At 47.2% G+C, this 13,422-nt stretch overlaps 1 protein-coding gene across 1 annotated transcript; it reads right to left on the reverse strand.

Annotated features, from left to right (window-relative positions):
- Nucleotides 1-648: 648 nt before the first annotated feature.
- DRC7 (dynein regulatory complex subunit 7) lies at nucleotides 649-12,802 on the reverse strand. The gene is made up of 15 exons (XM_039721124.1): nucleotides 12,669-12,802; nucleotides 12,092-12,266; nucleotides 11,137-11,262; nucleotides 9,816-10,010; nucleotides 9,341-9,490; nucleotides 8,796-9,014; nucleotides 7,965-8,075; nucleotides 7,096-7,171; nucleotides 6,470-6,598; nucleotides 5,513-5,641; nucleotides 4,826-5,052; nucleotides 3,919-4,134; nucleotides 2,759-2,869; nucleotides 1,592-1,693; nucleotides 649-904 (listed from the first exon to the last, which is right to left on the reverse strand). The coding sequence occupies exons 1-15, from the start codon at nucleotides 12,800-12,802 to the stop codon at nucleotides 791-793; spliced, it is 2,214 nt and encodes a 737-aa protein (XP_039577058.1). The 3' UTR covers nucleotides 649-790.
- Between the last annotated feature and the right edge of the window lie 620 nt (nucleotides 12,803-13,422).

The following is a 13,422-nucleotide window of genomic DNA, read 5'->3' on the forward strand; positions in this document are numbered from 1 at the left end:
GTCCCTAATGCCTGTAAAAGGATTTTTAAATTAATTTATTCTGGTGTCTTCTCTGCTATTGAGTTAACACTGATGTGTTCATATCCACAGTGTTATATGGGGCAATGTTTTGTCATTACAGGGCTCTAGATCAGGCCAAAGTAATGTTACATTTGTCAACTCACCAGTTAAATACCTTTGCTTATGAAAAACTGACTTATAAATTCATTAAAGTTAGAAAAGAATCAGTATCCCAAATAACCCCACTCCTGCTGCCAGCAGCTTTGGAGCAGATTTGGAAAAGAAAAGCCCTGAAAGACTGTGCATGGTTTGTCTCCCCTTCTGAAGCAGACCTTAGAGCTAAGGTCCCACTGAGACTCGAGTCTCAAACGTGATGGAGTTTCATGAGGAGACAATTGATGTAACTGATGTCAGGAAAATTGATGTAATTGATGTCAGGAAAAAACGGAAAAGGAAAAGCTGCAGAATGGCGCAAATTTATTGAAATCTCTGCAAATCTGATCATAGTGAAAGGTTTACTGCAGGCAGCTCCAGAAAAGGAATGAAGAAATCAGTCATGCCTGAGGTACCCAGGGTGAGGATTCCTGAGCAGCACCTCTTTAGGAGAATGTTTTTTTCCATTGTGCCAACTGCTTTTCCTTAGAACAAGAAGGGGGAAATCAGAGGGAAACTGCAGTGGGACATGGATTAAAGCAGTTCTCAGAGTAGCTTCAGTGCTGAGTTGCCAGGGGGCTGACTTGTAACCCTGGCCTGCTCAGGCAGCCATTCCCAGCCCTGCAGAGGCTCCACTTCACATGGTGGAGTTGGTTGCAGTGTGCTGGGCCAGGGATTCAACCTCCCCTCCCATGTGCTGACTCTCCTTCTCCAGGGAACTCTGGGAGCTCCTCTGCTCCTCTTCCAGCACCTGTCAGGGAACAAGCAACCAGAAGTCAGGGAAATAGAGAGGAAAGTGAGGAGCAAAAGCACAACTCAAGTCACAGAGCTGAGATGAAGGAAATCACAAACTGGAGCTGATTTATTTTTGAGAGGGGGCAAAAAGTTTGAGATGAGGTCTCAAGAAGAAAACAAGGGGAATCAAAACATGGAGCAGGAAGAGGCAGCAAATCCAAATGTTTTGCCTCACTGGAGTCAAGAAGCCCTGAAGAACCAAATCATCTGTGATTGAGATAAGAACTACATTTGACCCTGGGGCTATTTTGTTCTTTGATCTCACATGCTAATTACAAATAAAAATACATATATCTGTATATATACAAGAGTATTTATGGCTCTTTTAAAATACTCCCCCCATAATCCCTGTTATCAACTAATCATTCTTAATTGTTTTCTTTATTAACTAAACAAAACACAGTAATCTTTCTCAGTGGTGCAAGTTTTTCCAGAAAGTCAGGAGGTGACCATAGCACAACCATGTTATTTTTCCCTGGGAAGGCAATTGCAGCTGTGCTGACTTACACCACACTGTGATTTGTCCCAATATATTTTAATGATATTAAAAGCTCTTCAGAGATAATTCCTGATAGAGAAAAAGCTGACTCTGGATTTCTTTGAGTGCATGTATTGAATGCTGGCATTAATGAAGTTTACCTACCATGGCTTCATGCTGTTCTTCTCTCTTTGCAGCGCTGTACATTGAAACTGACAATTTAATATTGGCTTCTTCATCCTCACGGACCATCAAAATATTTAACATCTTCCAAGAAATCAGAAGAAAGACCCCTCAGCTTTCCCACAAAATGACTGTACCTTTACAAGCCTGACCTGCTAACAGAGCAGATGCTGCATACAAGAATTGTAAAATAAGATTAAATATAGATCTGTGCAAATATGTCTACATCCTGCTAGATCAAGCTCATAGTCTTAATTTTAGATTGCTAGTGTGTATGAAGTTCTTGGATGTAATTACTGATATTGACTGATAAAGCTTTTCTGGAATCACAGTTTTGGCACTACTTTAGAAATGGCACTGAGAGTTTTGGCTTATTCTTTGTCTTATACAGGATATGCAGCACAAGCAATGGGAATATTTTGTCTGTTGATACATCAAGGCTGAGAAATTTGGCAAGGTAGTTCATGAGGTCACAGTGAACTAGCTTCAAATTTCTGAGGAAAAAATGTGATTTTTGCAAAGTTGTTCTCTATTATTACTAATATTCTGGGCTAATACAATTGAGCATTCCCTCTGCAGCTCCTTCAGGGATTTCTCTTCCTCAAAAAAACATTACAAGAAATCCAATAGCTGTGCCCCCATCTGCTAGAATGATTACATTTATCATGAAGTAATTACAAAGAATGGATCTGTTACACCAGTCAGTGTGATCAGCAGTACAAGCAAAGTGTTTTATGAAGTATTTCCCTACAGCTGCTCATGCAGCAAGTCACTTCAATATTTTGGACAGGGTTTCCTGGCAATGCCTAGCACCTAGATATAGCATTACATACAATATCCTTTCTCTTTGGCCTCATTCCTGGGCAAATGGCAGGTAGGCTTCCAGATGCCCCAATTTATATATTGTCATTTGCTCTCTGAAATGTTTCCTCACAGGGAAGGAAGACTAAGAGCAGGAGCAGGAAAATGTGTGACTCTCCATAAATATATTACAGCTACATCTTCACTGAACAATGCCTGAGTAGCAAGCATAATAATTCAGCATGGACACCAGCTTTGTCTTTTCTCACAGTTTGTGCTGAGTAGTTTCAGTCAGCTGAAACTGTTTGAGCACCTGATCAGCTCTGACACTGGACACCTCCCTGTTACCTCTGCTTCAGAGTCCCGCACTTGTTGCTTCAGATCCTTCTGTTCTGCTCTCAGCTCCCACAGCAAGTCGTAGAGGTGGCGCATGTTCTTGTGCTTCTCTGAGGACCAGGGCTGGAAGCAGATAAGTCAGTGAGAAACAGCAGCACTGCCTGGGTGCACGGGATCAGGTGCTCTGCTGGCAGAAACTGGCACAATCCTGCTACAGCCAATAAAGCAGCACTCATTTCCATCACTGAAACATCAAACCCATGGTCAGCATGGGTTTATCAGACTTCATTTTATTTAGAATCCATCAGTAATGTGAGCCAGATGGCACATCTTGCACTTTGCTGATGCTGCTGTTTTACAGTTGGAATGAAATGAGATGAATAGGAATGTAAAAATAGAGATGAAAAAAATGGGATTCCAGCAATGGTATTCTGAGTATTCTCCCAGTGGGAAACAAATTTTAAAAACCCTATAACATTTAAAAAATCCCTATTTGTAATCTCTGTTTGGTTTTCTTAAGTGTAATTGTGCAGCATCACAGCAGAATTTCCTGGCAGGCTTCTGCCTCTAGTTACAGGCTCACACTGATGCTGTTAGTGGGTGACCCCTCACCCCTGATGAGATCATTTGGTTTAATGGCAGCACTCAACTTCTTTTGGAATATTTTTTATTTAAGGCTAGCTAGCTATCTGCAATCTATTAAGCCTCAGCATCTTGCTCTACATCTGCAGAGCAAACAGTGGGATATTTAAGGAATGGTAGGACCCAAGGAGTCCACAGCAGAAATACAACCAGAACAAAGAGTGTCTGCCTTTGCTGCTCTGTTCTCACTCTTCTTGAAGAGGGAACAACAGAGATGATTTCAGCTTCCCTGCCATGAATCTCCAGAACTGAGTCCAACAGCTGCTGAACCTACATTTTGCAGGATCCCAGGGGATGTGTAGTTTGCCTGATGACCAAATCTGAGAAGATGACCTCAGGCATGGCCAGAGCAGGCCTGCCATGTCACATTGTGTCCTGCACTCCCAGTCACTCCCAGCATGGCAGTGCATCTCCTGGGCTGTGGGTGTTGTCAGCCTGGAGCTGTGCAGGAGTAGAGGGGCAGCATGGGATACATCATGCTTGTAGTTCCTTCACTGACATGTCACCTTTGTGCCTTGTCGTCTTCATACCTGGTATTTGACAGTGTTTTCTCTGCTCAGGAAGATTTCATCTTCTCTCTTCTCCCTCCCTATTACTCTGCAGAAAACCACCTTTGAGGCAATGGTGTCATGGAGCTCAAGGTGATATGTCAGCTGCATGACATCGTCTATGACCATAAAAAGACGTTCCTCTACATCTTCGTCAGCAGGCTTTTCTGGATTTCTGTGGAAGTACTCCTTGATTTGCTAATGGAGAGTGGAAAAAAAAAAAAGATACAGAAGCAACTTAGACAACACAAAACTGGTAAATGTCAGAGTTGGGTAAAACCCCAAGGTAAAAATTGTGCCTTTCTGACAGGACTTGCATCTCTTGGCCAATGGTTCTAACGTTCTTGCCTATGTCTTAAAAAAACCCAACCACAAGGCTGCTTAAAGCAATACAGTCCAAACTCCAAGTTAGCTTGGGATGCATCCCTGCCTGTGGGACCTGTAGGAAACAAGGTATTTTGGAGAAAAGCGAAGTTTCCCACATTTCCCCTGTAACATATCAGAGTGATGGGACAATTCATCAGGAACCTAAAATGATATTAGTTTGGGCTCAGCACACAAAATCATTTTCCTAATTTTGAATCTTGTGAAAATTTTGTTCTGAAATCACAGTCACTTTTTTTTTCCTTTCCTCTGACAGACAATTTCCAAGCCCTAGTTTCCTAGTTTAATTCTAGCTGCTCAATACACTTCCTGACAACTGCTCACACTGTAGCTCTCTGTCAGGGAAGCAACTGTGAGACACAGCAGCTGAACAACGCTTGGATCTCTCATCTGGAGTTTTACCTCAGCCATGCCCACTGAAAATGAACTGAAGCAGCAGCCAGTATGTTTTGCATAGTTTAAATACCACAGTGACACATATTTTCTGTTCCTGCCTCGGCCATACCACTATAGGCCGGGCGTTGGCCTCAGCTGTGACGCCAGCCATTTCCGCTTCCTGGTCTCTTTCCCCAAACTCGATGTGCCGCATGTGCAGGAAGTCCTCCCGCCCCACGAAGTACTCTGTCATCTCAGTAGCAGTTTCAAAACGTTTCCAGAGGCCATCGACTCGTGCTGTGTGATAAAACTCCACTGTGTGCCCAGTCTCAGGTTCCAGGGACGTGTAGGAGTGAGCTAAGGACAAATCGCACACATTTTCAGAGTTAGCAGCTGTAATACACTGAACACAAGCGTGGCCAGGGGAGGTCTCATTTTCTTCAGCTTAGCAACAGATCTGATGCAAGACTTATCCCCAGCTGCAAAACACTGAGAGAACAAACATAATCCTAAAGAGAAAGTTTCAGCTTCTATCAATTCTGCTGATAAAAGTAGAAATGTACCACGCTGATACACATGATAACTATGTGTTTTTCTAACACACAGAAAACTACATAGCTGGGGGAGCACTGCCCAGGACTGCATGCCACCAACCCAATTCTCTACTCTTCGCTGCAGACCATTTTATTTATCCAGGCAATTTATCCCACAAGTATCCTATCTCTTCTGCCTTTCAATTTTTGACATTTGCCACTGCTAGAAGGGAGTCATGTGAAATCCCATCAGCTGCAGTGGCTGCCCAGATGAGCTGGAATACCTTTAAGAAGAAGGGGATGTCCAGGCCTAAAATGGTCTGTGATCAGCTGTGTTTGTTTATTCATTTCTCTCATATACAGCAGGTCTTCTCGGTGTTTGAACCATTCCTTCACCTCCAGTTCTTCAGTACCTGGCAGGAAACAGGTTATTTTGCAACTTGAGGTCACCCTGTTGAAGGTGGCAAAATTCTGTTGGGCTCTCAGTGTCTGTGCCAGCACCCTGTGCCTCAGTGGACATGGTCCGGCCGCTGGAACTGCCCTGTGCATAGGGGAATTTTGTATGTGAATCCTAATCTACATTTGAGCATATAAATTATACCCTAAGAGGGTCTATTCCTCTCTATCAACCAGAACTAGAGTAATAAGCTCAGGAGTAGAACACGGCATTGCAAAGGGCTATGGATAGGCAAGAGAAATTCCATCCCAAATACTTAATGATGGTGGTCAGGAAACTGGAGCATCACACTATCCAAGAAGGCTGAGGACAGGACACTGTATGTCCAGCTAGGAATCTCATTTCTTGAACCAGCTGTTAAAAAATAATGTTTTCAACTACAGGGGTATCCTCAGGCTGTAGCTGTCCCTTTCTATGGCCCCTTTTGACACCAATGAGGAAATGAGGATAGTGACACTATTGGATCAAATACAAGCAGCCTTCCATTTCTCTGAAGACTGAAAATCCACGCAGCTGACTTGTGACACTGAACAGTTTCACTGGTGTATGAAACAGATTCAAACTCTTGTGAAAACCCCTAGCAATGCTAGAAAGTTCAGGGGCTCAACAGACTAAGCATGATGAAGAGTTTGAGGATAAAGTAAATAATTCCCCCACAAAGCTGAAAGGAAAATGAGAAAGCACAAGAGAGACTCTGGCAGACAGGAGATCACCTCCCCCTTTCCATCAGCATGGCCCAGGCTGTTTGCTCAGTGTGTGGAGTGTGCTCATTCATCCCTCTTACAGTCTGAGTCTGCGTAGACAGTGAGGCGTTCCACCAGCCCGTCTTCATTCGCATACGCCGCCCATTTCTCCTGCTTTGCTTTATCATACAGGATCACCTTCTTCCCCTGGGAAAAGGGATTCTCATATTCTGCAGTGGGCAAGAGAGATGTCAGACAAATTGACTCCCCTGTACTCAGCCAAAAAAGGAAAAAAAAATTAAGAGGGAAAAAAAATGGTCTAAGGGACATTATGCATTTATTTATTGTGTTCTTCTGGCAATAAAGTTGTTCAGACCCTGCCTGTTGTCCTTTAATGTTATAATGGTATAATAACTCTTTTCTCCCCCCAAACAGGTATTTGATAATGCAGGAGCAGTTCCTTGTGCATAGCAGTAAGAGAAAGACTATTCCAAGCAAAATTCCCAGCTGGCAGGAAAATGCAGTGTGGAGTGTGTGTCTGTGGGGGATGAGACAGTGCAGCACTGAGGGCAGCCACTGGAACCAATAGCTGTTGTGGCTTCATCTATTGTGCTTCACTGTCACTGTTTGACCACCCTCAAGGGAGAACCCACTGAGACAGACAAATGTCCCAAACCCACTGAAAGGTCAGCTGGGGACAAGCAAAAGGCAAAGGACAAATACCTACCTCTGCAAGACACCTTAATTTGGGCTACCCATGATAGTGGCATCTCAAAGCTCATGCCCATTTCCTCCTTTTCTTGCTGAAACAGAAGCAGAGATTTGTGTGTTGGACAGCATCTCTTACTGTGCCAGGAGGCATTTTGGTCCTGGTGAACTGCAGTGATGAGAGCTCAGCTCATGTGAGGCTGTGTTCTGGTGAGCACCATGGCACAACTACAACAGCACATCCCTTCTCCAGCCTGATGAAATTATCTTCTCCTGGCTACTGCTCATGCTGGCAGGGAGTGAATGTGGCAATCACCAAAATGACCAGATTATTTTATGTATACCCTGGAGGACTCTTTGCTCCCCAGTTATGGACACAGGTTGAGAAGAGTAGCTAGCAGGAGGGAATTATTATTTGCATTCCTCTGTCCTCTGTGCAGGTGCAATGTCTGTTTTATCATGCTGTCTTCTCCCAACACAACAATTTGTGCTTCTAGTACATGGCATTTTTTGTATTTTAGAGGACACACATTATTTCTGCATTTGGTTGGTTCACCTTGCAGCCAGGAGGGGAAGGTGACCAGCATGGAAAGAATGTCCACAAAAATCTCCTTCTGGATTTTATTTTTTAAAATTATTTCACCCCAAAGACCAATGCACTGGAGGCTTACAGAGATCCCTAGCCACTCATGATGCCTGAAGTACCACTTGCAGTCCTGCTTCAGAAAGCACCAGAACTCTCCTAGATTAAGAAGGAATCTAAACCTGGCCAAGTAGAAGGGATGTGACCTGGAGAGGGCAGCAGGCAGGCAGATATTCACAGGCCTATGGACACACTGGTTCCATACAGGGTCCCCAGTGCTCAAGAGCATCACTTGGGTCACTCACCATGTAATCTGTGTTGTTGTTGGGCGACTCTGTGGGCAGCTGAGAGGCCTCATTGCTCTCTGAAAACATAATTTCCCAGCAGAAAGAATCACTCAAATCAAAGCTGAGATCCTAGGGTATACAGGAAAATCTCTTAACTACAGGGCATTGTCAAAGGTCTGACACTAAATTTGACCACTGCATCAGTATGTCTGTGGTGCTCTGGACCTGCCTGGGCATCAGAGATTTTAGGAACTCTAGAGATCTGGACCTCAGGGAGGTGAGCTCCTCAAACCCTTGGCTGCCTGGTGGGACCCCAAAGACTGTCCCTGTGCCTAGAGGTTGCAGAACCCCTTCCTCGTGGTGCTTCTTCCTCAGATGAGAAGAAATGGCTGGAAATGCTTCTGCCTCCTTCCTCTGGGCACATATGGCCCCAAAGGGCAAGCTGATCTAACTCAGACCCTCACCTCCCAGACTCTGCATCTGCTGGGGGGTAGCTGAGGTGTGGTAAGAGCTGAATCAAGATTTTACCTTCCTTGGGCTATGCCTGACAGACCCAAAACATCCTCTGCCTCAAAAGCTGTTGTTTGAGAGAAGGAGTGCCTAGCCAGCCTTAAAAGCTGAAACTGTTGCACTGTAGGGATTTAATAGATGTGATCTGTATTTGCTAGCTCACAGTCTGGGATGCTCTGGAATAGTTCCATAGTCTATGTAATCAGAGCAAAATGACCAAAACCAACACAAGGAATGGCTAAGTGGAAACTGGACCACCACTGGTCTTGGACTTCCCCAGGACTCAGGTTAGCCCAGCTGTCCCTCAGGGGCCCAGGCAGGGTGCTAAGGGCTCCCTACCTTGCAGCCTTTGCGGCAGTCCTGCATGTTCACCCAGTAGTTCCTGTGGTTCCAGACGCTCTCAATGCCAAGGAAGCACTCATCTGTGGTGCTGTGGTGGTTTCCTGTGAACGGGTTGATGAAGAAGGTCTCGGGAACCTTCCTCTTCCCAGCGAGAACCAGAACCCACGCGTGCACCCGTAAGCCATGCAAAGGGTCTCTCTTGGGCTTTTCCACCTCCTGCAGCACAGAGGATAGAGCAGTGATTATTGCCATTTCACTGACACCTTATTCCAACCCAAGGGCAATCTTATCCTTTCCTCTCCCCACTTCTAAAGAACTCCAGGCTCTTAATGCTCTTTAAGAGTGAGGTACATTCTCAGCACATGTCCCTGTGTCAGCACACACTGTGCTCCTGAGGCCAAGCACTCATGGCCATGATCAAGGTCATGTCATATTCACAGAGGAGGGTGTAAGCTCCTCTCTTTGGCCAGCCATTACCTGTGTCTCAGCTCTTCTTCCTGGAACTCACAGGAAAGTGGACCTTGCTAACTCACCTCAACCACCTCCTCTTCTCTTTCCTCCTCTTCTCTTTCCTCCTCTTGTATGGATTCAGTTTCTTCCTCCTTCTTGGCCTCCTGCTGAAGCTCAAACTGGCTCTGTGGCTCTATAGGGTACTTAATTCTATACTTGTTGGGATCCTCCTCTTCTGGTACCTGCAAAAGCAGGGTATTACTGTGAAACCCAGCAGAGATCAAGAGAAGGAAGTAAACGTATGGCTTACAGGTATCCCCCAGTTCCCAACACTTGGTAGTTTGCAATATTGCACTTGGTGAGCAGAAATTCACTAAAGCCAAGAAGACCTTGAAAGGAGCTGTAGAAAATCACTCAAAAGATTCCTTTGGTGAGGTCTCTGGTACAGACTAAAACCCAGTGTGGACCTGAAGCTGTTCCCCCTAGCTCAGCTCTGGAGCTCACTGGCCATGAACAGGCTGAGAATGTGTGCTGGACTCCTCGCTGCCCACTCAGTGCAGATCTCACCTCTGGGGGCTTCCTGAGCCGCGGGCACAGCTCGTGGGTCTGGTCCAGGGAGCAGATCTCGAGGGTGGCATACCCATGCACACAGTAGGCATCGTAGCCAGCCCCGATCAGCAGGGAGCACAGCAGCACGGAGAAGTCAAAGCAGTTCCCTCGCTGGTACTTCAGGATGGTGGTTGGGGAATAGAGGGAGCTGGGCTTGAAACAGAGAGATCACGTTCACAGTGCTTGTCTTGGGGAGCAGAAACCAGGCAGAGAGCGGGGAGAGAGGCACTGCCCACATCCCTGGGCTCTGCACCCTGTGGGAATCTGTTATGTAACATTCCTTTAAAAGCCAAATGACTCTAAAACTCCCCTCCAAAGTGACCTGGGGAAACTCTAACCCCAAATCTGGTGACAAATTTAACCACAGAAAGGGAAGGACATGACAAACTCATCAAACTGCTGAAAACCCAATGCTAATCACAATCCTGGAATGGGATTTCCCTCTATCTCCTGCTGTCCTGTCTACAGTACTTCCAAAGAAAACACCCATAAGCTAAATTGTAGTTCACAGGAGGAAACATATTGCTCACTGGTGAGCAATAAAAAGTATCAGTACACACATACTGCATACAGAGACGTTCTAATCCCACTCAGTTCTTAGACATCACCTAAGGTGCTCAAGGCAGTTTTCACCTGCTAAATGGAGATACTTTCTGTGTAGTCACAAAATGCCAGAGCTGCTCTTGAGACCCTGGGGCCCTTGGAACAGCCTCTGACTGGTATAGATTGTTTAGGTCACTCTGCAGTCCTTGCTAGCAAGGAGTGTAGCTGATTCTCATCAATAACTTGCCCCAGCTCTGGCATCATCCCTTTTTGATAACCTAGAAATCTCTCTTCATCCCAAAACATACCCAGATATGGGAATATAAATGTCAAAAAGTGCCTAAGAACAGGTCACTGAGGTCAAGTATCATCCCCTAGGGTTTATGTGCTCCTCTGTTCCGAGGTTTTCAGAGGGGAAGCTTGTCAACCATTGCCTCCCACAGGGCTCCAGCTGCTCGTCTGGGCTGGCTGAAGTCAGGGTCTGCTCTTGAAGAAATGGTGCTTAATTACGTAAAAGGTAATGTTAAAAAGTACCACACAGCACATGCACTGGGACTGTGGGTGCAACAGAATGCACCGGTCTGGGAAAATCAGGGGCTGCCTAAATAGTGAGGGGATGGTGGAAGTGTCAAAAACCTTTGTGATCCCAGCCACTGGGACTTCCCCACTGTGTCCTGCTGAAAGGCCCTTCTGTCACTCTGTTATGTCTCTGCTGGGGCTGCAGCCCCTTTCTTACCGGGGTGATTGGGCACTTGAGGGGCTCCATGATGAGGTAGTCACAGACAAAGTTGGCACAGCCTGACCAGTAGTACATGTCTGGGTAAGGCAGCAGGGTTGGCCTCACCGTTGTGCTCACAAACTTCTGCGGGGCAGCAAGAGGAGTTTGGTTAGCCAACAGGCCCCTGGGAGAGTGTCCTCTCCAAAGCCATCCTCAGACCACCCGTGGATGTTGTAGATCAAATTCAGGATCTTTCTACAGCATACCAACAGCATCAATATCCCTTTTCTGCTCCAAGATGGAAATTTCATGGGACAGGGAGGCTGTCTGCTTGCCTGTGGCTGAAACTTCAACCTCATCTCAGACACATTCCAGATGTGAGCCAGTTCTCTTCATTTTCAAGCAAGTCAAATAGTTGCTGCCTTTTCTGGCTTTTACATCCTCCAGCATTTTTTTTTTGCCTTGCATGTTAATGATAAAACAAATTTTGGGGAAAGCTGGTACAAAGTAGCAATTCCAGGTGCCTGGAGGGGAAACATCAGATCCAGAACTAGATAACAGTTGTACAGCTTGGGCCTAGAGAAAACAAAACCAGACCACAAACTTCCACACTTACTCCTTCCCTGTAACTTTGGGGAAGTTCAGAGTAAGACCTAACTCTGGATCCTTATCTGTGGCTGAGCCTGAGCCTTAGCTAGTTCATGTATTTCTTTTCCTTCCCTTTACGCTTCTGTGGTCTCTCCTATTTCCTAAGCATCATGCTGCAGCCCACATGGCAACACCAACATTTACATGGCTCATGGATTTGGACAAACCAGGGTGTTCCTGGGGTTCTGCGTGCCTGCTCACGGGCTGTGGGTCCAGCCAGCAGTTTCACATTCCCTTTAGCCAGGAGGGGCTGCTGTTCTTTCATTTTGGCACTGTGGAAGCCAAGTGCTCGCCGTGCTGGGGCCCAGCCCCACGCACCCCATACCTGCACACCACACTCGTTGAGCGGGTGGATGAAGAGCGGCTTGCGGTCAGGGCACAGGTGAGTGTACTGCTGGAAGAAATGGTCAGCCAGCTGCAGCAGCTCCTTCTCCTGCTGGGAATTTGTCTTGTACGAAGATGGCAAGTGGGATGTGTCAATGGAGCTCCAGTCAAAATCACTTACGTGGCAGGGGGAGGCAGAGAGACAAAAGTAATAAGGCAGGAGCAATACAGGCAGGATGACCTGATATCAAAACATGGCAGGGCTTCCCTGTTTCACAGGTAAAAAATGGGGGCCATATCCAAGGATATGATTTTGACATAGCCAAACATCTCTGCAGCAATGGCAAAACCCAGAGTCTCAGGGGATCTTTATACAGTGGTGAATGGATGTTCAATCAAATGAGTTACCTTGTCTTACTTGCACACCCACACTCTTGGACAAACTCATCAGGCACAAGAAACTTGCTCACTCCCATCACTGTGCAAAGGGACCACATGTGCCACCCACATGTGTGCAGTCACCCTGTGGGGCCCAAAGGAAACATCTCTGCTCATCCCAGCCATGGGCACAGACTTACAATTCAGTGCTTATGACAGAGGCTTCCTCCAGAGCTACATCTCTCTCCAGTTCATCGAGGAAATCACTGATATTCAAAGAGATCGCATCCTCTGGTGTGTGCTCCCCTTCCTCCTTCTCCTCCAGGGCCTCCATTCTGCTGGGCACTACAGGAATGCACACACCAGGGTGAATTCAGGGGTGGGACCCAGCCACACAGGCACAGAGAAACACTCTCACCGTGGCCGCAGTGCTTCGGTACATGAGCATGGCTGGGGCAGCCAGAACCATGAGACTTAAGGGAGAGCACTGAGTTGGGCTGGGTTTGGTAAATAAGTGCCTCCATGTCCCAGCAGACCCTAAGCGTGCAGAGTCTGCCTCGGTAGGGCAGAGCACGTCCCCACATTCTGACCGCGTGCCCCGTGTCCTCCCTCCTGCCTGGGGTGCTGCTGGCGGGGCAGCAGCTCCATCAATCCGTGGGCACCGCGCAGGGGCCTTGGAGGGAGCGGAGCCGGCGGCCCCCAAGGGCACTGCCCTGCGTGCCGTGCACCGCCGCCGCCGCGGGCCGTGTTTGTGCGCCGTCCCCGCGGTCAGGCTGACCCCGAGCGGGGCACACAGCGGGCACAGACCTTGCCCGGGGCCCCGCACCGCCCCGGCCGCCCCCTCACCGCGGCTCCAAGGGCGGCGCGGCCGCTCGGCCCGGCGCGGCTCCGGGGCGCTCGCCATGGCAACGCCCGCGGCTCGGGGGCGGCCCCGCGGCTCCCGGGGCAGGCCCT

Source organism: Passer montanus, unplaced genomic scaffold (assembly GCF_014805655.1).
Source record: "Passer montanus isolate IOZ18808 unplaced genomic scaffold, ASM1480565v1 scaffold45, whole genome shotgun sequence".
NCBI lineage: Eukaryota > Metazoa > Chordata > Aves > Passeriformes > Passeridae > Passer > Passer montanus.

Excerpts from the sequence above, each read along its gene's own strand:
- DRC7 (XM_039721124.1), bottom strand. The coding sequence starts at position 12,802 with ATGGAGGCCCTGGAGGAGAAGGAGGAAGGGGAGCACACACCAGAGGAT. Across the intron at positions 11,263-12,091 it reads TCAACGAGTGTGGTGTGCAG|AAGTTTGTGAGCACAACGGT; the intron begins GTATGGGGTGCG and ends GCTGCCCCGCAG. Across the intron at positions 8,076-8,795 it reads ACTGCCGCAAAGGCTGCAAG|GATCTCAGCTTTGATTTGAG; the intron begins GTAGGGAGCCCT and ends TGTATACCCTAG.